Source organism: Athene noctua, chromosome 3 (genome assembly GCF_965140245.1).
Source record: "Athene noctua chromosome 3, bAthNoc1.hap1.1, whole genome shotgun sequence".
In the NCBI taxonomy this organism is placed as follows: domain Eukaryota; kingdom Metazoa; phylum Chordata; class Aves; order Strigiformes; family Strigidae; genus Athene; species Athene noctua.
In genome coordinates, this window is record NC_134039.1 from 25900178 (window position 1) to 25925273 (window position 25096).

Genomic DNA, 25096 nt, shown 5'->3' on the forward strand with positions numbered 1-25096 from the left:
GCCCCCTGGCGGGACAGGAGGTGGAGGGGCGGGCTTTGATGTCGGATATAGAAAAGCGAGGAGGACGGTCGGGAACTGAGGCGTTGTCTCTTGAGCGAACCGGGGGCGGTGGCGTGGTGTCCTCTCGCGAGAGCGGCCGAGCGTATGCTCGCTCGGTGCCGCTGGTGGGTAGTGTGCTGCCTTCGCCTCGCGCCGCCCCGCCCACTGGTGGGGACGCGCCTCCTCCGCTTCCCTCTGTGGCTTGCCGCCATTTGGCAGTGAGGCGGACCTGTTGGGCGCTGCTGAAGCCGCTGGTCATGAGTGAGTGGCGTGAAGCGGGGAGAGGGCGTTTGGGGGCAGCCCGAAAGGAAAGGAAGGGGATGCATTGGAGGTGCCGGTGCCGCCAGGCGGTTGGGAGCCGAACAGGCTGTATTGGGGCACGCGGGAAACCCCCTGGGCCTGATGTCACGAGGGGTGAGAGGGAGCAAGAGGAGAAGCGGTTCCCCCCTCTCACACCCCCTAGCACTGCTGCCTGGGCTGGGCCGGGGAGAGTGTTGCCTGCTCGGCTGTGGTGAGGGAGCCCGTCGTGTCACGGCAGGTGCCGGTGTCGCGGCAGTCCTGGCTGGCGTGCCTCAGCATCCGTTCTCGCGGTGGGAAGAGGCTGGGGGCAGCGAGGAGGCGACACTCCTTGGGAGCTGCTGCTGCCCGCCCACCTGCTCCCCTCTCGCGGCTGGCGGGCGAGGAAGCCGCAGGTCGGTTCGGCTGCCGCGGTGGTACGGTTTGTGGACCGGGCCTGCTCGCTGCAGGAGGCTCGTTGTTTGTTCTGTACCGCTGGAAGCGGTCCCTTTTAGGCAGGCAGTGCCCGTAGCCTGTTGTACCCAGCCTAAAACTCTTAGAAACTGCAGCGTGGTTCAGCGTTGCAAAACGAGTAACTGGAGAGGGAAGAACCCGGGCATTAAGCTATAGGAAAAACTAGTTTTTGGTAAGGATATAAAAGAAAGAAGAGAAAGAAGAAAAGCTAGAGGAGGGTTATAGTTGTGCAAAAATCTTTATTCTGTGGTGGTGGTGTTTTTTTTTCAGAGCAGCCAGATTTCATAATGAAAACAATTAGTAAATAGCAGGAAGTGATATGAAATTAATATATAGTAGCAGTCTTGCTATGTTTGAGTTGTTGCTCTTCCTGCCTCTTGACCCTGTTGGTAAGATCACAGGCTAGCCTTTGCAGCTGGGCATCTCTTGTAGGGTAGAGTTCAGGAATCATGACATTTGGCTACTCTAGTCCTCATGCTCATAAAATACATATATAATAAGAATTGCTTTGAATCAAATATATTTAATTAGTTGGGTTTTCTTCCTCTAAATGCCCAGATTAACTCACAGATTTTGATCTATTTTAGAATAAGACAAAAGTATTGGTTTTCATAGGCAGTCAGATGAGCGACTAGAGAGAATTTTAAATTACAAGGGTTAGGGCCAGTCTCTTGCCCAAAGGAATCCTAGTCAAGATGTAAATTACCATGATGGAAATAATGATTCTCCTTTTTGAGGTACAAATCCTGCCTGAAAACAGGAGGTGTCCTCGGGCCTGCTGAAACTGCTGCACTGGCAGGGTGGAACTACAAATTTGTGCATCTGCACTCCATGCAAGGCACACAGGTGTCTTCCCCAGCTCATTTGCTGTGAAAAAGAACATCCATGGCTTTGCTACAAATGAGTTTCTTTTTATCTTGTGTGGTTGGGTTGGGTCAAAATGAGAAAATGCATGGGAGGATGAATATGTACTGTGTTAAAAAATTTATATTGATGTATACAAATTATGAGGTGTTAATTGTATTGTAGTCTGACTGCCAGATGTATTCCAAACACTTGGAGAAGCCTGAAAGGCCTTGTTTATACTGGCTAGAGAATTCATGACCTGTGAATTGAGTTAAAGACTGCTCTTCAAATTCTCCTTAAATATGGGTCTGATTGAATCGTTACAGAAATAAAGTTAAAGGTTATCTTCTGTCTGTGATATTTTTGTGGTCCAATAAGAATCTGGGATCAGAATTGGAAGGAGAAATGAGGAGCAAGAAAGCAGATACTTAAAAACAATGCAGTATGATTATATAATATTATATAATATACATAATATGAAAAAAAGCTCAAACTGCTTAAAGCAGAGTGAATAAATTAACTACCCATGATAACCCACCGGTGTGATGAAGAACTTGACTTGATACCTCAAATACATATATACATCATAATCAAGTTAAAATGAAAATTCTACTTGATAAACAGGAAGGAATTAGCATTATGAATGTCTGCAGGAAACTTGTATGTGCCAAAATGCTGATGCTTTTGGTAACACATGAATTGGAAAACACAGGTTAAAACAGTTGTGCTCTGTGCATACAGGAAGCTCACTTTCTGAAGCTCTTTTATCAGTAAGTCTCAACCTTTCTGTTATGGTGGTGTCCCTGAAACATCCTTCTTCACAGGAAAAGTAAACAAAATGCTTTTGTATTACATGTGCTCCTCAGAGCAGAGGGAGCAGCTAATGAAGTTACCAAACTAAAATGCTTTTGAGGGGTTAGACTTTGCAGGACATTCTGGGTGCATGAGAACTCTTCAGAGAGAACATTCCAAACTCTGCTGCTGTCTTGCTCCACCTTAATGCATAAGGGCAGGGTATTCCTGTTTGCAAATCTTTTGAGGGGAATGGTGGAATTTCTGGTGTTTGAAATATGTCTATACTTATCTGGGACAGTGGGAAAAGGTCAGTTGAGGAAAATGTGAGGATTTCTTAATCTTGTCTTAAAGATCCTAGGCTATGATTCATAAAGGTGTCTAAGAAAGTTAGAAAATCAACTTGGAGAATATTTTTTTTCCTCAGGAAAGGCTCACTGACCTTTTATGCTTACAAAAATCTTTCCAAATGGCCTGGCTAAGAAATGGATTTAGTTGATTCTTTCAGTACCTTAGAATGTTTTCTGAAACAAATATTAAACCTTATATCAATAAGGGCCATAACTCCAATAAACCTCTGTCATTGCTGTCTGATTGCTGAAGGAGTTTAAGGAGTTCAAGTAGATTTCCTTTTCAGTGGAAAAAGTGCAAGGTTTCTTAAAAGAAAAACTTAGGCTGAAAAATCTGTCTTGAAACTTAATCTATCAAGCATGAACATGAAAAAATTCAGTATTGAGGCCGTTATTTTGGAAATGTTGGTACGTACAAGCATTGTACAAGTTTAGCAATTTTAGCAAATAGGTATTTCTGCCAATAACTACTCTAGTTAGAAGGCTGGTATTTTAAGTATACAATCAGTTCTTTTTCTTAGCTAATTTGCTGTCTTCCTCTGTCCTGGTGCAAATTTTACAGCTTCATTCTGTGCACTGATGTTTGTGTTCATTTATAGACATGAAGAAAACACAAGCCTTTAGTTTTCTGAATCTTCCAAGTAATCTTCTCTACTCTGGCAGTTTGAGCTGTTCCTTCTCTGCTGATTTAATTCATCAGAATCTTCACCCCACTGTAGTCCTTTGGCATTCTCTTTTGTGTTGGATTTATACTTCTCAAATATCTTGAAGTATATCTGACTGGTAGGAGGGCACATTTAAAAAAAAAAAAAAAAAAAAAAAAAGTAGCATTGAAAAATGAAATAGTTAATGTAATATTTTTTTCTCCGCTACTTACAGGAGGACATGCACTGCTCAGTTTCCATATGTTCAATAGTCCTCCTTTTGCACTTTGTCTTGTGAGGATAGTATAAATATACTAATTTTACTTTCATTTTCTTACTCTGATAGATGGTCTCAGCAGCAATTAAAAGGGAGGAAAAGGAAAGGCAGTCTTTAGCGTATTTTTAAGTTATATAATTTTTCCTAGTCCTAAAAGACAACAAAATGTCTGGATCTTTCTGAGAGAAAGGTTGTATTTGGCTGCTTTAGACTAAAAAAGGTAAATTGTATGTATATATCCCATAGCTGTTTGTATAGCAAAGAGGTGGTGTTGTGAAAATAATACTTTTCTAATCTTTAGAAATGAGTTGCACAATTGAAAAAGCCTTAGCAGATGCAAAAGCACTGGTGGAACGGCTAAGGGAACATGACAATGCAGCAGAAGCTCTTATTGAACAGACTACAGCTCTTAACAAGCGGGTTGAAGCAATGAAACAGGTTTGTTTTCCAACTTTGTTTACTCCATTAACAGAACAACTTGGAAACACATAATTTGAAATAATTTGTGTGCTACTGTAACAATGTAGAATCAGTATGTTATTTGGATAATCCTTTAATACCACACTAAGTATTTTTATTATAGGTATGACTGATCTAAAAATAGGTTGTTTAGATATTTAGTTTGATCCTGTGAAGTTGTTTTCTGTTATTCTAACTTAAATATAAAAAAACCTAGCATTTATTTGAAGAACACTGGTAGAAATGGTGTTGATATTTTACAAACCATTGTGGTGTCTTCTGTTTTGCTTTTGCATGAAATGCTACTTGTTTTATTAAGTTCAACATGCATATTTAATCATAGAGAGGCCCTGTCATGCTTTCTTCTGTTCAGAATACTTCACTTTTTCACTGTCTCCTTTTGTTTCAAAGTAGCCTCCTAGACTTTTTTGTGAGTCTGATGTTAAGCTATTCAAGGCATGTTGCTAGATTGAATGTGACTTTCACTAGAGAATTTCTGGAAAAATGTAAAGGTGTATACTGACTTTCCATTTGGGAGTTCATCCTGTCATTTTGATAGAACACAGGACAAGTTAATGGGCCTGTAAAATAATAAAATCCTGCATGTGCTTCATCCCCATAAAACTAGTCATGCAGAGGCTTCATAGCTTCAAATCAAGGGTATTAAATTTACTAATTTGTGGAGAGTCAGGATCCATTCAGTCAGTCCATGTGACTTGCACCTTGTGGTTTAAGGTATTGGGAAGTCACAGTAAATACCTAGAGGTTAATACCTCAGGTTTTTTCTTTACTATATGGAGATCAGTATTAAATTACTTGATGGTGAATTTGACCTGCATTCGTTGAAGGTTAAATAATGCCCGTTACACATATCAGAGGTTTTAAAACAAAGGTGATACTTTGGTGTTTGTAAAGGGCAGTATGTTAGCGACACCTTCAGAAGTGTGTTTGCTTGTTTGATATTATCATTTAAAACCAAGTATTATCTTGTTGGTTACGGACTTTTGACAGTAGAACTGGTCCGTTGTGACTTGCTGCATAATGCTTGCCTTCAGTTACTCAAATATGTTGTGGCTTTTTTTAATAACTAGTACCAAGAAGAAATTCAAGAGCTCAATGAAGTAGCAAGACATCGTCCTCGGTCTACTTTAGTGATGGGTATCCAACAAGAAAACAGACAGATTAGGGAACTGCAACAGGAGAATAAAGGTAAAATGTGAATATTCTATTCTTTTCAAGTTCCAGCCTGCACCACTGGAATCAGTCAGACTTTTACCATTGATCTATTCTCAAAAAATTCTTAAAGAAATTTTTTCTTCTCATCTCAATTTGTCAGTTTAACTGATCATAATACGATTTAATAAAGAGTCTTAATGTCCAACAACTGGGACTATGATTAACAAAGAGTTGTGGAAAATCACTTTTTCAGTCCTTATCTAATGTTTATCACAGGTGAGGACATAAATAGACCTTAATTTTGCAATATAAATATCTATTTTTGGAAATGTGTTTTCCCACTGATAAAAATAACTGATATAGGAGCATTCGGGATAAGGTGTAGTGTAAGTACAGTAGTATAGTTCCTTCAGGAATTATGTACACTAGGAATATACTGTTCCTTCTGGAATACCTAAGGTATTCTAACAGTTACAATCAGCAAAGGAGTCAGTGATCTTGATTCATAGGAATCTTGTCTTATCTCAGGAGTTATTTGTCCTTTGGCTTAATATATTTTGAACACAAGCATTTTTTAACTCTTATTTTACCAAGCTTCAGATTAAAACAAATCTGTAAACTTCTTTCTAGCTTTTGTACAGTGTTGCTTGTAGTGACTAAAGCTCTTCAGCTACACTCAAGATGGCTTATATCAGCTAAAGAGACTGAATATAAAGTCATATTAACAAAAGACCTTCTGTTTCTGGTTGAACAAGAATCTTCCCAGGGCAGTTACTACTGAAGACATTTGAAGAGCCTACGCAGATTTTATGGTGCAAGGAGAGGGGACGCTCAATTAAGGGTTTATTTTAGTTTTCTCATGCTGAAGTACTTTGCATTTTGATTCAGTTCTTCTCTGTTAAACTTTAACTGAATTTAAAATTATATTGGTAGAACTACGCACATCTCTTGAAGAGCATCAATCTGCTTTGGAACTCATAATGAGCAAGTACAGAGAACAGATGTTTAGGTTGCTTATGGCAAGAAAAAAAGATGATCCAAGTATAATAATGAAGTTAAAAGAGCAACATTCCAAGGTAATAACTTCATTGGTTTTTTACCTTTGTTTTTTTAGATAAGTTATTTTGTGGTGGATTGGTTCAAAGCTTACTTTGTCTCAGCTTTTATATCATTGTACTAACAAGTTCTAATTTTTACAATTCAGTCCATGAAACATGAACAGGAAACTTGATTAGTTGAGTAAGACAACCTTATTAGTTACTCATTTATTTAAGCTTTTAACAAGTAGCATTTCATTACTGTATCTACTTAATTTACTTTTGTTTCCCATTGGTCTTTATACTGTGGTCTTTGCAACTGCCTTATACTTTCAGATGCCCACAGATCTCAGTAATATTCAGACATTTAGACTCTTTAACTTGTGCTTGTGACTCCAACAAATAATTAGTAAACCTGTGCTTACTGGAGAGAGTAGGAGTAAGCTTTTTAAATCCAATATACAATTTTTTTTCCAAACTTTAAAATATTGTAAATTTAAAAAAAAATACTTTAAAAGCCTTTTGAATATTGGATAACTGAACATGCACTTCTCTTTCCTGCTTCAACCCTTGGTTCTTGTTTCAGTACTGATCAGGATTTCTAAGTAGAATCCAGGGCAGCCTGAGATGTTTGAAGGGTGGTGAAAGTTGCTGGTATTCGGTGTGTTCCATTTTATGGCTTTTGAAAACTAGAAAACTAAGTGCCATTAAGCAACATTTTTGTAAACTATCATCAGTGAGGCATATATGAGTATTCAGCAGCTTCATATAATATTAATATATGCTTTATAACATTAATATATAGTTTAGGCTTTTTAAATGTATTTTCAGGAAAATTCATTGTTCTAGGCCACTAACAGATCTAAATGGGAGCTTTCTAACAAAACATTATATTACATTTTAAATGAAATGTAATCTGAGGACAGAGTAACTGTGTAGACAAACATTAGTTCTAAGTGTTTAATAATCTTTGACCTCAACAAACTAAGTCTGCAAGGCACAGTTAGGGTCTGCATACTGGGAAAACAAAGTTTAAGAATTTGATGCTTTCTTATCTTCTTACAAAGTCATGTGTATGTAATTAGTGCCATTGAAATCAGTGGGGCTATTTAGATTGGTATGAAAAAATTTACTGGATTAGAACAATATCTTTAACAAACTCCTAAAAAATGACAGGTATATATATTTTGAAAAAGAAGTTACCTTAGCCTATAGTATAACATCTTACCACCTCAGGAGTACCAAGACAAGATGGTAAAAACGTCTGTCCTGAAATAGACTTTGAAATTTCATTTCAATTCTATGGATTAAAAGCTTAGGGTAAAAAAAACCCCAACCAAACAAAAAACCCCAGGAGATTTAGGCTTCAATATTTCAGTTAAATATGATCCCGCAAGAATGCCTGATGAAGAGGATTTATCACCCTTAACCTGACACTTAGGATTTCTGGAATTTCATTACTTATTCTTCTGATCAGCCTTGCCTTCACATTCAGTAAGACTGAACAATCTTGAAGCAGTTTTTAAATACTTCTCTCCTTAACTAAAAAAATCCATCATACCTAAGGAATTAATCTCGCTGTTTCTGATAATTGCTGTTTTCTCAAGTACCAGCTATTAACTCTAATTCCTATTTACAGAAGATTATTACAAAATCATTGATTTCTGCAGATCAACAAGCACCTCCTTTAAATAGAAGACCAATTACTTTTAGCAGTGTTGTATGCAAGAGAAAAGTGTTTCTTGGTAGTAATGACCCTGATCTAAGTGTGCTGTTTGAATTTGCTCAGCTAAAACAAGGCCTAAAAACACATGGGGCGCTTTTTTTTTCCCCTCTTCAGAGAAAAAAAATCAATGTATGGCAAGCAAAAAGGAGAGAGGTACAAAGAGTGGTCACAGATGTTTGAGGCTATCTTCATAAAGGAACACTTGCATTGCATTCTTTGGTATTACAGCATTTATTTTTCACACATTGGCCTTCCAGAGTAGAATCTTACAGTTTTGTGTTAGCATATGATCTAATGTTGCTGACATTGGAACAGGCCCTAAATCATATTGATCAAGAGAGCACATGAGATGGCAGAATAGGAAGTAGAGAGAACAGCAGTGTATCTAAAAACCACAAACTCCTTTCCAGTCCTTCTCAAGGGTACATCCTTGCCAACTCATTCTTTTACCACTGATCACAGCTTCTTTTCAAGCTAAATTTAGTTTTTCATTGCAAAAATGTTTCATGTAATCACCTTCACTGGAAACTGAGAAGAAAAATTTACAGTAAGTTCCACCCCCACCCACCCACCACTGTGAGTGAGCATTTAATGAGCAAACAGCTAAGCTATAGTTTTGGCAATTGGAATGGAGAGAGCGAAGGATGGAATGATGTTCATTTTAGTAAAGTATATTTGCTTGGGTCAAAAAAAGTTTATGATTCCAAATGAGGCAGTTCTTTCTAGTAGTTTAATCATTTTTGGTAGTTTAAAGGCAAGCTGATCATCTACTAGATGATGGACCTCCAGTGAAATTCATAATTAAAGGTGGGATGTAACTTTAGTCTATACCGTTCTTCATTTCAGTCCTACTGCTCTGCTTTTCCTGAATCTAGTTAGTAACTGTTGTGAATCTTGTCTGAAGGTCAGGTCAGACATGGATAGGCTGGCATGATAGTAGAATTGGAATGAAAGAAAAGTTGAGGAAAAGACAGCAAAAAAAAAATCTTCTGAAAAGACCATTAAAATATTTGGCCTAGTTGAACAGCATCGAATGCCAAAGGCATAGGCTCTTCATGTAGATCTGCAGGCGAAAAGAAGTAGTGACCCTTTAAGCATTTCCTGCTGCTAGGTTGACCAGTGAGAAGATAAACCATCACCTGAACCAACGGGGCTCCAGTAGGAGTGAAGATTATCTAAAATCTAGTTTCCTTGAAAAGGCTGTTATGCTTCTGTTAATGGCTCCTATCATCCCACTCCTTGTTGTGGAATGGGACAAGAGCAAACCAAACCACTGCTTTTTTACCCTCCTTAAGTCTTTCAGTGAGATGTGGTAGTTATTTATAATAAGGAACAGACACAAAGATCAGTCAAGACACAAAAGTTTTTCTTACTGTTCAACAAAGATAAGGACCTCTGATTTTCACATCTTGGATAAGCTGGAATTGGAAGCAGATTCAAGCACAATATCTAAAAAAAGAGCAAATGACAGATCTAAGTTCCCTAATATATGACATAGCAAGGATGACCACTTACACCTGGTCTTTTTAAGAGGTGAATGCCTACCCCTGGGCTGGTACTGGCTATACCAGATTTACAATCAGATTTCAAGCAAATGAGACGAATGTTGCATATCTTAGATGAGTTTAGTCTTTCTGTGTATCCAAAATGATATACATCAGTTCCTACAATGCAGGAAGGTCTTGTCAGAGCAGGCATGTGGCTAACTTGTAGCCATTTGGAAGACATGGAAGCTATGGAAGACAGTCATTTAAGCACCTTTTTTTAACTTAAAATTCTAATAAAAGGAATTGCTGTGTGGCAAACCAAGTTTATTTAAATGAACAGGACAACAGTGGCTGCTGTAAAGTTAGAGAGCTTGATTTCTGAAATTTGGGTTTGTGTCCACATTTTTAAGCGGCACAGCAGTTAAAATGCACATTTAATGCTTTGCTTATTTTTAATAATGCAGAAAATATATCTAAAGCTGTCACTGTTTAATTTTTGTCTTAGGAGCTGCAAGTGCATGTGGACCAAATTACAGAAATGGCAGCCGTAATGAGAAAAGCCATTGAAATTGATGAAAAGCATGGCTGTAAAGAGCAGGAACGTATCATTCAGCTTGAGGTAACTATGAAGTCAAAACAGCAATGACACAAATAGCAAGGGAGTAAATATTATCACAGTTATTTATATTGAATTACTGTATTTCTTATGAGTTACTGTATCAATCACACTGCTATTTTGTTACACTTCTCTTGTTGGAGGACTGTTAGTACTCTTCCCCACTGTAGCTTACTCTCAAGTCTTGCACGGGTGATACTTCATCACCAGAAATCAATCATTTGTACTTACACACTGGCTTAAGTTTTCCCTTTTTTGACATCTCTGTAGTGTAGCAAAAAGCTAGCAAATAATACAAATTAATCCTAGTAAGTGTCCTGGTTTTGGCCAGGATAGAGTTAACTTTCCTTGGGCTTGAGAGGGAGCACAGCTGGGGAGCCTGGATCAGTCATTGGAGTATTCCATATCATGTGATGTCATGCTCAGTGTATAAAGGAGACACGTGCTCTCTCAGTTCCATTTTCTGGTCGGTGTGGTGGGATGTTCCGCACGGTTGGGATCGCTGCTGGGGGCGAGCTGCGTACCAGTCACCAGCTGGTGAGCAACTGCATTGTATATTACCCATTTGGATTTACTATTATTACTCTGTTGTTTTGCTACTATTACTATTTTTTTTTTTATTCAATCTATGATTTTTTTTTTTTTGTCCCTCCCCTATTTCACGGGGTGGGGAGAAGTAAGCAATAGCCCACGTGGTGATTGGCTACCAGCTGAGTTCAAACCATGACAGTAAGACACTAAGATGCAATACTACCCACACCTTTGGCTTTCAGATTTTTATTTTAATAATAATTTTGTGCCTTTGGGGGAATTCTCGGTTGCTTAGCATTGAAGGATCAACACTATTGCTTTTTTAAGTGCTAGCAAAGCAGTTCATTGTGGGGTAGGGTTTGTAGAAAGACAGGGAAATATTTTTGAAATGCAACATTTTACCTTAAAGATGGGCAAGAAAAGGGTAATTGTGGTTGGTTTTTTTTTTTTTAATGCTTAATGCCCATTCAAGAGAGCAAGAGGGTCAGAAACCTAATATTCTTAGTTTTAGAAGGTAACATAGCACTTTAAACCTTTTACATATGCTTGGAGTAGAGGGGAGGAGAGTTATTAGTGTGGTTGTGTTGACTTCTGTCTGGAATTCTATTAAATACCTTTTTCTTTCTCTGATTATAGCAAGAAAACAGAGGCTTGAGAGAAATTCTTCAAATAACTAGAGAATCATTTCTGAACCTCAAGAAAGAAGATGGATCAGAGAGCACATCTCTGTCAGGATTAGTAACAAGTAGTGATTTGAGCCTGAGGAAAAGCTAAAGACTATGGAAGTCAACAAGCTTCAATTGCACACTTTACAAATGAATTATCAGGGGTCACTTGTCAAGCACTTGTTCCTGAATAGACACCAGCAAGCTAAAGCATCTTAAACTCCAGTTTAGTGGCTTATATATTGTGTAAAATAAAGAAAAATTGGTATTCTACAAAAACCTTAGTGACAGATTAATTGCCATAGATGTAACTTCAGTAGGAGATGGATTAATGCACTTGCTGAATCAGGAATTATTTTTATAAAGTCATTTTGCAGATAAAAGACAAGATTTCACATAATTTATGTAAATTATTGCTCATCCAAAGTTTCAGTGCACCTATTATATAATAAAGGTAAGATATAATGTCTGATCTCTGGCTAAAAAGTTTTAAATTTTGAATGTGCTTTGTGCATGATCCACATAACATTTTTTTTCCTTTTAGTAAGTTTTTAATAAATTCTCATTTTGCAACAAACCTGTTTAATAGAAAGGGTACATAGGCAGCATAAAACTTAAGGATTTCTGTTACTTAACCACAGGGTATCCTGTTCAAATTCAAGGCCAATTGTTTAGACATAAGCAATGCTTTTACAGTTCAATTTAAAAAAAAAAAAAATGAACAAGGTTTTTTTAAACTATGTACACTTAATTCTACTTTCAAAACATGAGAACTGCTGATCCCACTGTAGTGCTTTCTGGAACACAGGTAATAGAGTATAATTCTGCCTTAGCTTTCACTTCTATGAGAGAAAACCAGGTTCAGTTCTCTGTAGGTAAGAAGCCACATTAGTCCCATCTATTTCTTCCCCAACTGCTAGCTGAAAAAACTTCCTAACTGGGAAATGGCAACTTGAAAGCAACCAAACAGCAGCAGCAAAAAGGTAGTTAGGGGAAGGCAGAAAAAGCTGTGGCAAAGATGGCAGCCTGCATGCCTGCAATCAATAAGTACTAGTCATCAATAAGGTTTTTAGGTAAGTTTCAGGTATGTGTTACATTTGCACTAGGAAAAATTTCAATATGCTATACTGACAAATAGACTGCTCACTTTTAATCCTGAAATACTTGCAGAAGTGAAAAGGAGTTGGTCAGCTTGTATCATATGCAGATACGACAGAAGTGCTACATACGACAGGCTTGTAGTAAAGAGGTGCCAAAATAATTCATATTTGGCTTTTGTTTATTAGACTATCACTTTGTAGTCAAGGCAGCAAGGACATTCCTACAATTGATGTGTATCATCACTTTTTGTCCAGCATGTTACTGCATTCTTTACATGGAAACCATACTCAAGAAGCAGAGTCAAAGCTTCCAATCACAGAAAACTGTAGATCTACAAATGCCACCCACTGTTAAATATTTCGGCTGTTTAATAACTCACCTAGCAAAGTGAGTTGAACTCCTAGTCTGAAATCAACTATTGCTTGATCAGATTTGATTTTCAGTTACAACAATGCAAAAAGAATTAAGCATCAAGCACTTTTAAGTGTGTCAGTTTTAAATACAACTTGCTTTGATGTAGTGCAGCTTCCCTGGGCTCAGGGTAAATACCCCACAGGTCTAAGAGTGAACTCTCAGTGGCCAGTGGGCTAATTTATAGGGAGCTTAATATTTTTTGCTCTGTTGCTATCAGTTGCTGCCCCCCTTCCCATAGTGCTTTTAAAAGAAAAAAATAGTGAAGGGGTGGGAAAGGAGTGTTTAGCAGAGACCATAAAAGCCAGTTTTGAATTAACTAGTACATATGCTGGGAAATTCAGTTGAAAAGACAGGTAAATCAAGCTCTCCAAACTTTCACAGCATTTTTTATAAACAGCTACTTCTCTTTCCAGAGCATCTTAGGTGCTTCCAGGCTTAAGAATATATTGAGGACATTCATGTGCATGGGAAAAACAGTTTTAATCACTTCCAAACTTGCTAAACATTGGGGGGGAAATTTGTTGGGAATGTTTTAGCTCAAGTGCAAAAATATAATTGTCTGCTGTTATCTGTAAAACCTTGCCAATGCTTCCATAGATTTTGTATTTCTGCTGTAGCTTGTAAGCTGGTGACTTATTAGAAGCAACATCTTTTTTTAATGGAGTGGTTTGTTGTTGCAAAATTACAAGAACATTTGGGATCAATTGATTAAGTTACTCTTTTTAGAAGTGTCTTTTCAGCCATTGACTGGTATTGGCAGTTCTATCCATTTAATGCTGAATGCAGTTTCATGGCTTACTTTCTGGTTTGTCTTTCACATAGAATTTCCAGAGTTGTATAGCAGAGAAGGGTTGTTAGTCTGTGGCAGTTCTTTAAGGTTGCTCTATTATGATGTAATGCTTGATAAGTGTTTATTTTTGTAAATTAAAAAAATGTGACTTCATTTATCTATTCCTAGTCTTTGGGTTTGATACGTCTCCCCTGTCATTACCCTGACCTGATTACTTTAGGATTTCAGAGTCACAGTGTGTGGAGTGACTATTTTTCATTGCATACCTGTTATTTTTGTAATGCAGGTGGCTTGAGAAGGATTTATGGCCAGAGTTGTGTACTGCAGAGTAACTTATTTTATCAATAAAGTTGACTGAAAAGATGGATGTCTTCATGATTAAAGCAAGGTACTGGATCTGAAGTGAGCCTTGTTAGTAACATTTAAAAAAAAAAATTTCAATTTACTCACCTTATTTTTATACTTTAAGGCAGGCAGGCCAGTTTGTAATGCTTTTGTTCATGTTGCTGTATAGCAGAAGAAAAAATCCTCTGTGAAGTCTTAATTTTCTCTTGAAAAATTAACAATCACTTCTACACAGGCTGTTACTCATCTTTAAAATGAAACACTGGAACTGTTCACTATTACGGAGGAGCAGTAAGAATAAATAAGCAGTCCACTGGGCTTTGATTTTTTTTGGATCAAAATGTATTTTAGTACAGACAGGATGTACAGTTGTGGGTTTTATTTGAAGATTTAAAATTTTGACTTAGTTTGAGCTCTGGGTTCCTTTCTCTGTGATATGTAAATGAAAAGGGTAGGGTGTTACATTCATAAGATGACAATGTAATGTTTTCTCTACTTCCCCATGATTTCTCAGAGAAACTTGTTTTCAATGTCATAAATTCTGTGTTTAAACACAGGTAATAAATGTTAAGCTAAGTCATACATGCATGTAGCAGCTATTCAACTGAGGTAAAACTGGATGGCAGCTTGAAACTAGGGCTGTTTTGTACAACTAAAAGCTTTAAAGAGCTTCGGCTTTTTAACAGACACATAGGATTAGAAGATTATGTTAAAACACAGAACTAATGGCACTGTTTTCATGCAGAATTACATTACTAAGATATCTTTGTAGATACCCAAAATAAGATTTACATTGATTTAGGAAGTTTTTGGGTTTAGTTGATGAACATTAAGCTTTAAAAGCATTTTTGCTGTTTAAAAAAATAACTTCTAAATCTCCTAATTTGAGTGTAAAACATGCACTTGTTCTTCCTGGAGATATTGATGTCTGAGTACCTGAGGTATCTCATAATGATGGGTGGTTAAAGTGGCTAACAGAACACTTCAGTGCTGGTCACAGTAGGACAGGTTGTATGTATACAGTGATGGTGGTGAGATTGGATCAAAGGAAATTGTAAATTGGGAGGAAAGGAATGTAGTAGAGGAGTAACATTTAACATTAGACAACTTCTTTACAAGCCTTTTCAACATCATGCTATTGGTAACACCTAAGTTCTGGAAGCAGCAACAGGCTACACCGTGCTGCCAGAGATCAAAGAAAGGAGAAAAACCAACAAGATGCTGTGAGAGCACCATTCAGCTATAGGTGTCCAAAAGCTGGCAGCCACAGAAGTCATTATCTCGGAGGGATTCCATTTAACCTGGTGTCCAAACAAAAAATCTCTACACCCTCTTGCATGTATTCCCAGACCAGCACCCATGAACAAATGCCTGCTGTTATCTCTAAAAGAGCAGAAAAGTAGATTCTCTGTAATGTCAGAGGACCTCTTGGGGCAGGCGGAGGAAGCAGGCAGCTGATTCAATGTGAATGATAGAGCAAGCTTCAACTTTATTGAAAGAAATCACACCTTATATAAGCACTCTACAATAATCATGCATACTACTCACAAATCTATTGGATAAAAGTAAAAGGCTACATTATAATATCCCAGTCCCTTGTGGCATTTCAGGTATGTCACAACATCTTCCCTCTTCTGGCCTGCCTTCTTTCCGAAGGTTGTTTACCATCACACTCAAGGCCATTGTGTACCTCAGTTTCTCTCTTTGTTAACATAACAGTCCTTTGTAGGCATAACTGTACCCTGGGTTTTTTCCTTTGTTTGACTCAGATGCCTGCAATCAGCTCCTGCAGAGACCCATGGCCTTGCTCTCTGCAAGCCGTTCTCCAACAATTCCCCCTTTTTGTGCAGGCTGCATAAGCATAAATTTACTAATATTTCTCATTATACAACTATATGCTATTTTAATAATTACTACAATCTATAACACTATTCCTAACCACTGCAATAAACTGTTAAAGGTACCCTATTAAGTACAAAGCATCCCATATTACCCATATTCAAGGGATATGACCAAATACTACAAAATAAACAGTGAGGAAAATACGGAATAGCACACTTAATTAATAGAAGTACTAACATTCAGATCCGCAATTGCTAGGGAACCCTGGATACAGCGAGAATTTAGCGTGCCCTTCCTCACAAACTGGAAACCCTACGCAATGCGTCCATCCGTAGGTGAGGCATCCAAAGTCGCTGCAGGCAGGTCCAGCCTTTAAAGCAACAGGCCAAAATAACTGGCAACTTTCTTTGAGCGGAAACATCTGATTTCATCCTCCTGTTGGGTTCCACCTGGAGCCTGGCCAGTACTCCAAGGGGAAAACCAAGGGAGTTTCTAAATAAGGTTAAATACTTGAGCTCTTAATTCTTAATATTACTAAACAAAGAAAGTGGAATACACATATCCTTATGGTATCTTATTAATTAACTACATTTTATCTAAACTACATTTTGCACAAGTGACTAGTAAGCCTATATATTTCATTAAGGAGTTACAATTACTGTTAGCATTTTCTCTCAAAAGAATTGGCAACTGTAGTGTAGTTTGTCCTGTTGCAGTAGCAAACATTACTCAGACATTCTGCTTGAATGATCAGTTGAAGAGACCGCAAACTGTCAGCACAGGGGCACTCACAGCACCCACAGCTGGATCGAGTGCTGGCTGCCTCTCACACCTCAGGTGTGGTTGCACACACCTTGCTGGTGACCATTGGAGACTGAGACCTGTGGAGACACAAGCATAACCTCTTCCCCAGGTTATTAAAAGAAATGGTCCTTCCCAGTTACCACTTCCTAAGTTTTTTGTTAACACTTGAGCTTTGCTTTGGACTTCTCATTGATCTGGTATCTGTGATGAAAGATGACACAATATTGGTGACACCTGTGAGACAGGGGAGATGTTTAAAAGGTTTGAAGAGATGGAGTCTTTCTGGTATTCAGGGCAAGTTTGCAGTGATGTTTTTAGCTGGATGCCTTGATAAAGAAAACTGTTTTTGTACTGCTCTGGCATTCTGGTGGAAAAAATGCCTGCGTTTTACAGCAGAGCAAATGGTTGACCTGGAGCCAAGATCTCTCCCCCCTTTTGTTTTTGCAAAAGCACTTTCAAGATCTGGTGTGCTCTTTCTATGATGGCTTGTCCTGTGGGGGAATGCAGTATACCTGCGATGCTTGTTAGCTATACGGTGAAGATCTTGTTTTGCCTTCTCTGGAAGTATTTTGGGTGATGTCAGTGAAGGATCTGTTCACAAAATATCAAAAAAGCTATGCAGATCATCATGAGTTAGGCCCACGACGGCTCTATCTAATTTATGGTTCCTAACAATGACCGTAAATCTTTTAAAGTCTTAACAACAGTTTTAAGTTGTTGCAGGACAATACACACAGGTGATTCGGTTCACAAGGTTAGTGTCAGGGTGGGTTTCAGGGTGGGTTGTGCTACAGTGGTGATTAAGACAAATTTGATCCAATTTGAGTTCCTCATTGAGTCATACAGTCATGACCCCAAAATGCAATAGGGGTTTTCCAATATAAATGGATGAATATTTGCTACCCAATTTTCTGGGCCTCTTACATGAATGAGATCCTTGCTTTAAATTGTTACAGCATGACCACAAATCCTGAAAAACATTTGAGGTCCCAGGCTAACAGCCAATCTGCTCATAGATATTATGGTTACATCTGCACCAGTATCTAAGATGCCTGTCAGCTCAACAGATATTTTAGCTTTAATGAGAGTACATTTTACCAGAAGTTAACCTTGTGTTACTGTTTTATTTCAAAAATATTTAAGGGGTACCTGCTGATCCAAATCCTGAGTAATGGCAGCCTGTTTAACAAGCTGAACAATTTTTTTACTTTTTTGTTACTGAACATAGGGGTACAGACCATAATTTTGATTTTTCTCTTCATAATCAGCATCTACAACCCCTGGTAAAACAAACAACCCCTGTAAGGTTGCAGATGACATTTTGACAATATTTTCATTAGGCAGATGGTTCAGAGGTGCACTCTCCCCACAGAGTATACACCTAAATTCAAGATAACAATTAACACAGAATTACTGCGTCCTGCTAGAGGAGGTATTTCACCTGTAACACTGAGAACACTGAGCCCAAACAAACCGCAGCACCGATGACCCAGCGGGCGGGCACTAGGACCCCGTTAGTTCCTCGTTGGCCGCTTCCCTGGCCGGAGAACTCCGCGGCTGCAGTGGGCCGCGTCTCACACACTCACACAAACACAGAAAGGAGCTCCTGACACTTACTACTCACAACATAGTGACAAATATTACAAATACGAAGACTCCATTAAGAACATACAAAGCCTGTGCTGCATACCCCTGCCGCTTTGGGCGGAGGGGGTGGGGGGGTGCCGAGAGCGCAGTGCCGGGCTCAGCCGCAGGCGGCCGCTCCGCGTCGGGGGGGCTCGGGGAGGCCCCGGGCCGCTGCCGCCAGCTCGGAATGTTAAGCATAGAGATCTACACGCTCGGTTTTCCAGGTAGAGTACTGTGCCGGCGTGAATGCCGTTTTTTTCTTAAAAGTGTTAGCCAGTTTTTATGGGGCCAATCGATATCCCTGAGCCATCGCCTCCAGTACAGCTGTTGCAGTCTGAGATTTTGCAGCCCGTTCTTATTAATGCTTTTCTCTAAATCTTTAATAACAGAAAAATGCCGTTCTTCCCAACGTGGCTGATGACTCAGCTCATAGCTTACAGGAGTAAGAATTTTTCTTGCCATGTCCATATTCCCTTGCACCAAGGTTTTTTGGCCTCACTTTTATCTATGGATCATCCCCAATTAAGGGAGGATACAGACCAGACAGTCCAGATTCTTCTTCAGGATTTACAGCATCAGGGTCTAAAAGATTATCACACCATTCTGCTTCTTCAAACAATAAATTTGGCTTCTTAAAGTGTCCCTTAGCCTTGCCCAGACCAATCAGCGCAGCTAAGTTTTTTATTGGACTTATTCCCTGCTTTTCTCAAAAGCAAAAAGTCTTAGGGCTACCTCTTGTTCCTTGTTCCTGCCTGGGCAGACTTCTTTTAATTCCTTTCCTGTATCGTAGCTGGACGACCTTTAGTAATATCCGATCAGTAGCTAATGACTAGTGCTGGCTTTTCCTAGGTTTCCCCAAATTCAGCCTTCATTATATAATTCCTTATGGCCTTTCCTGGTTATACCGCTGCGGCCTATTCCTTTTTAGCTCCCACAGTTCGCAATATCCCCTGAAGCAATATTGTGGATCTGCTGCTCCGATGTCAGACTTACAAATCCTGGTGCTTCAGGAGATGGCACACGTCTACTGCTCCAGGCAGCGACCTTATCGCCTTCCTGCTCCAGAAATCCGTTCCGCCGCTTCCCAGTTTCCGTTCGGTGGAAAAGCAAAGTTCGGGTAACCCTGTTCGGTGCGCCACTTGCGGCGGGCGGAGGAAGCAAGCAGCCGATCCAATGTGAATGATAGAGCAAGCTTCAACTTTATTGAAAGAAATCACACCTTATATAAGCACTCTACAATAATCATGCATACTACTCACAAATCTATTGGATACATGTAAAAGGCTACATAATAATATCCCAGCCCCTTGTGGCATTTCAGGTATGTCACAACATCTTCCCTCTTCTGGCCTGCCTCCTTTCCGAAGGTTGTTTACCATCATACTCAAGGCCATCGTGTACCTCAGTTTCTCTCTTTGTTAACATAACAGTCCTTTGTAGGCATAACTGTACCCTGGGTTTTTTCCTTTGTTTGCCTCAGATGCCTGCAATCAGCTCCTGCAGAGACCCATGGCCTTGCTCTCTGCAAGCCGTTCTCCAACAACCTCTTGCCAAACTTACCCTCACAGAGTACCAAGGTGTGCTGGGAGAACTGTGCACAGTACACAGCTGTTTGATACTGCACGCACATACCTTGTAGAGGGGGAAGTCACATTCGGTCTCATTTGCAACACAGTTGAATTTCATACTGATGACAGTAGAGCAGACTAATCTAAACAAAATTGTTTAGCTTTCATGTATTAAAGTGTACTGCAAAATAAAACATTCTATTTAAGTGATGGTATGAGAAACAGTACTGATGTTCCTGCTTCCTGCAATCACCTCCCTTCCCCAGACCTGTTTGGATGCAGCAGCACAGAGTACCTGTTAGGAGCCAGTGTGGAAACTTCTGGGTATCAGAGATCATTATTTCCCAAGTTCATAAAACATTCACCTGACATCTAGAAGAAGACCTTAGGCAACTGCTCAACATGGAGAGACATGTTTCATAATTTCCGTCTTGGAAAAAGTACATGCTGACAACATTTACTCCTCAAGACACAAGTTAGGAAACAGTGGCACAAGGGAAACAAGCAGAACTCCAATTGCAGTCCTTTCCCTAAGGCAAAGCTTTACCTTTTTTAAAGAATAGCAGAATGAATAATTTCCCTACAATCTTCTCACCACCAAAAATAGCCATCCTCAAATGGATTTCTTAAGGTATCTCACCAGTGAGAAGCGTTAGATACAGTTTTGAAAATTCAGTTGTTGGAAGCTCAAACCATACAACATGCTAATGGATGCAGGGCAATCAGGGTCTTCAGTTTTCCAATGCTATGCTCAGGAACATGGTAAACAATTTTTTAAATGAATCATCATACGCAACTCATTAAATTACTGGTTAATCAAATGGCTGCTGCTTCCTACGATATGCTTTATCTGTGCTTTTTCGCTTCCTACATATGGCTTTTTTTCCCCCCGATCCTATTTTTTATTCAGGATTTTAAAAAAAATTAATCCAGATCGTTTTAAGTACATTAGATAATCTGTTGTTACACCAGAAGGCACTAAGGATAATGTGGAAAAGTTGCAACAGGTGCTTCTTCTGACAAGGCAGACTTGTGAAAACCCAGTTCTGAAGCTGGTGAGTTGTACACAACCATTTTCCTGCCACTCCCTCTCCTCCCCAAGATGAGCTGATTTATTACTCTGAAGCTGTCTTCCCCCAGCATGCATGAAAGTATAAAGCCTTGTGTACTCCAACAGGAGACAGCTGTCTGCCTATAGCTTCATGCTAGCAGACAAAGTCTAATATCAATTAAAAAAAAAAAGTGAACAAGCAGCTGCTTGAAGAAACAAAAATGTTATTGCATCTATTGCTTCTAATGAAATCTGAAACACCAAAGCCTACTAATCAAAGGTGTGGGAGGGGACAGCCTAACCATATGAATATTAACAAAATTCAAATATTAGTACATCAGTAGGGATGTATCAATGCATCTCAGCCACTGAGTTAGAACAGGTTGGCCTAATGCTTATAACACTTACTTCTGTGGGATATTTACTTACCCAAAGCTCAATGCTTCCTATTGCTGACCATTCACAAGATAAAATGACCAGAAATTGAAGTTACAATGAAGACCACCACAAGTACCACTGCAAAGATCACAGGCAAACCTACAGCATACTGCTGCCAGTTCTTAAGGAAGATGAAAACTTCAGAGACTTAGTGAAAAATGCACATTTTAAGATGGGGCATATTGATTTCTTGGGAGGGGTTACCTGTTTTTTAGAAGCATTTTCAGATCAAGGACAGAGTGAAAGCTTAAGAGCCTCACTGGGGTGAGAAGTATCAGTGAAAACTTACAAAAGGAAGGCTTTGGGAAGGCCATTTTTGCATATGTTCCAGGTTAGCATAAGAGACAGAGGGAACCAAAAACTTTCTTAAGCCTTACTTATTCTTTTTGCTATTGCAAAGAAAAGCAAAGACAGGGTAAGAGTAACTCGGCACTAGTTAGGGAAACAGGAAGGAAGATGTCATGGATGAGCAATAGCTACAGGATCTGCAGTGCTGAAGGGATGATTTTAGAGGTCTTGACCCAGCCTGCTGCCTAGACACTACAAGCCAAAACACACACCTCACACTTCAGGATTAGGAGCAGGAGTGTGCTAACCTAGTCCCTTATATATTACAGAAGGTTAAAACAATACATTAGGGCCTACTTAAGTAGATCTGATAGAGGAAGAGAATGTTTTCTTTGTGAGCAAAACTCACCAGGAGCTGCAGAGCTGGCAACACCCAAGAGCAGCAGAACACAGCTGAGTCTGAGAGCAGCAGCAAGGAATGGATCTCACATTGGACATGGGAGAGACCAAAGCAGAGACAACAGGCAAACTAGAAAGTTTCTCTCCTACCTAAACCCAATGGCACCAGAGGTCACTGCAGTTGAGCTTCATGACCAGGCCCTGGTAAGAGTATCAGCACTTTTACTACTACAACCTACCTGGTTAGCCAAGTTCAGTATTTAGCCTCTAATTAACAATAAGCACATCCTCCTGAAGAGTTACTGATGTCTGTGCCATGTAATACCAGGATTTTGGTCCTCAAGCGATTTTACACAAAACATTGCTTTACCCTTTGTCTTGGTGTCCAGTTCCTTGGGACAGTTTCATACAGATTTGGCAATGCCCAAGTGCCTCAGACACAGGAAAAAAACCAGCTTGAAAACAAGCCAGGTCACATTAGAGTGTCTCTGACAGCAATACCAGAAAGATGTCTGCCAGTCAGTGTATTTCACAGGACTGAGGTTTTGTTTCAGACTGGCACTTCACAGTTTGCATTCTGCTTAGGCTTCCCAAAGCCAGGCTTGCAGCCGCAAAGGGTAGTGGTGTTAAACAAAGACATTTTCTCAAAAGCCACCATCAAGGATTTTACATAATACCCAGCAGCTGGGCCCCCAAAATGGCTCCAAGTGCGTTATAACCTGATGTATGCAACATTTCTACCAATCAGTTGAGAAGATCTAGGAACAATGACTAATACCTTTTCCTCTTAGCAAGCACTAGCAGTATGGACGATTAGTTGAGAAGATCTACACCACACCATTCCTCTCAGTAAGGAAAGCCATTGGCATAGGATATGTAACTGCAGAGATGACAAATGAATATTATATTCTGTGCCTCTTCAATGACTTCCTGTAACTTGCTCCCAAATCAAAATGCAAAGCTTAAGAGAGGTGAGTTTCTCTTCCTCTCCTCCAACATACACCTATAGAAAGCATGATTTGTTTCTATTTTCATTCGTGCTTTGTGAACATTTGAGAAAGCAGATAGGCAAGCTGCCTTTGAAATGCTGGGGTTTCAATCCCAAGCCCCAAATTAAGGTTGACATATGGGTGATTCCCACAGCCCTTCACAAAGGGGGGGTGAGTTACCTTTAAGATTCCCTCCAGGGTGCTGCCGGCCTTGCAGGGAGAGCCATTAGGTAAATGAGCCCCAGGTGTCCCACAGGAAGTAAACAAAGGTCAGGTGTCCCACTTGGGGATAAAAGCTGGGACCACTTGCAGGAAGGGGCAGTGTCTGTCTGTGAGGTGGGTGCATTTTGCAGAGTTTCCTGTTGGGGAAGGACCTCCTGACTCCCTGGAGCTGGGCTCCAGTCAGGTCTGGCTTTTGTAAATGTGGGCTGTGTAGAGATTCAGTATGTGGCTTCCTTGGTCTTATGTATTTGGCTTGTTGACTCAGTTGTCTCCTGTCCCTTTTATGGGAGACTGCATTTCACCATTTATTCCACCCACTGTTAGTTGTGTGGTGGTGTTGTTGGGGTCAGTGGGATTGATGTTGATTATCTATAATCTGACTTGTTTGTACCCCAGTGCCCACCCATGTACTGACCCTTTTGTATCAAATACAATTTGGTTATTGGTTCATCTTTATGCTGGCTGTGTCCTTTATGCTAGGCCTAATAATTGGTAAAACAAAATTGGTGATGAGGATGGCCCTGTCTGAAGTTCCCAGTTGGGAAGATCCTGTGTATAGTTTGCTGGCCCTTGAATGGATTAAATCTGGGGGACCATGTGAACAGTGGGAGAAGCAGTTTGCGGAGGCTGAACTGCAGGATGTATTAGAAAACATTCAAAAATTCTCCAGTAAGGCACAGGATGTTGTAAGCTTTGTGAGACAGGGATGGATCCTGTTAACAGCATATAAGAAACAGCACCAGCAAAAAGATCACTTACTGGCTGAAGTTCCTGTATGTGAGTTCAGATTATGACATTAGAATCTGTAAACAAGCTCCTTACTAGACACTTCTCAAACTGTACCCGAGAAGGATACAGTACAAGTTGCCCAGTGTAAATGTGGGAAGAGAGGGGAACAACGTAGTCATAAGAAGGTCCACTCAGAGATTATACAGGTGGATGTATACTGTAACCCTGATGACTCGGATGATGATATCTGGTACCCTGTGGAGTCTGATGGGGCTGGTGCCTCAGATGACTCTGCAGATGTGAGACCAGTCATGAGGAGGAAGGTAGAATTTTCTGAGGGTGAGCCACCAGTAAATAGATCTACAATGGAAGATTTCACACAGCAAGAAATCAGTGATATTCTTGCACAGTTCAGTCAGAGACCAGGAGAGCCCCTGCTTGCTTGGATGGTATGTTTATATGATCAGGGAGCATCACGGGTTAGCCTGGATAATTTTGACTGCAGAAAGTTTGTAACTCTGAGTTCAGACCCTCTGGTGCGGGAAGCGTTTTGGACTAATGATGACAGAGTACTAATCTTTTGGCTTTAGCCACTGTGGGGTGCAAGGCATAATACCCCCTAGAGAATTCCTGGCCAGGTTCTGACTGGCCATGGTATACTCTGCAGGATGGTATACAGCAATTGAAGGAAGAAGGAATGAAACTGGCCATTCATATAGGCCGTGTTGATGCAACTTTGATTGTCTGTGCCTATGAGAAATGCAATCATTAAGACTGTTCCACCGGCTTATAAGAATGTTCTTGTAACTCTCGAGTGGAACAGGAAATGCCATTAGAGATGTAATTGAGAAAATGCATCAGCTCGGTGACCTTGGAGAATGGACTCCCTGGGAGGGTCAGGACTATCGAGAATTCCAATGTCAAAGGGGCCCCTGGGAGTATACACAGAACCGAGATACCTGACCTGGTAAAAATACCAGACATTGGCTGTCTCGAGGACAATTGTTTAAAGCTTTATTGGAAGATGGCATACCTCTCGCTAAAACTGATGGTCTTGACACCAGTGAATTATGGAGGTTGTACAAACAGAGGGTT

At 39.8% G+C, this 25096-nt stretch overlaps 1 protein-coding gene across 2 annotated transcripts; it reads left to right on the plus strand.

Annotated features, from left to right (window-relative positions):
• Positions 1 to 62: 62 nt before the first annotated feature.
• Positions 63 to 14199, plus strand: FGFR1OP2 (FGFR1 oncogene partner 2). 2 transcript variants are annotated; one of them, XM_074902364.1, is made up of 6 exons: positions 63 to 164; positions 4000 to 4136; positions 5249 to 5366; positions 6267 to 6409; positions 10089 to 10202; positions 11367 to 14199. In XM_074902364.1, exons 2-6 carry the CDS (start codon positions 4002 to 4004, stop codon positions 11502 to 11504), a joined length of 648 nt encoding a protein of 215 aa, XP_074758465.1. In that variant the 5' UTR covers positions 63 to 164; positions 4000 to 4001; the 3' UTR covers positions 11505 to 14199. The 2 variants fall into 2 exon arrangements, with proteins under 2 accessions (XP_074758465.1, XP_074758464.1); XM_074902363.1 differs by lacking the exon at positions 63 to 164 and adding an exon at positions 182 to 300 and having other exon boundaries at positions 11367 to 14198.
• The last annotated feature ends 10897 nt before the right edge of the window (positions 14200 to 25096 follow it).

Coding starts and splice junctions, on each gene's coding strand:
- FGFR1OP2 (XM_074902363.1), top strand. Junction 6,410..10,088: donor TAAAAGAGCAACATTCCAAG/GTAATAACTTCA, acceptor TTTTTGTCTTAG/GAGCTGCAAGTGCATGTGGA. Junction 10,203..11,366: donor AACGTATCATTCAGCTTGAG/GTAACTATGAAG, acceptor CTCTGATTATAG/CAAGAAAACAGAGGCTTGAG.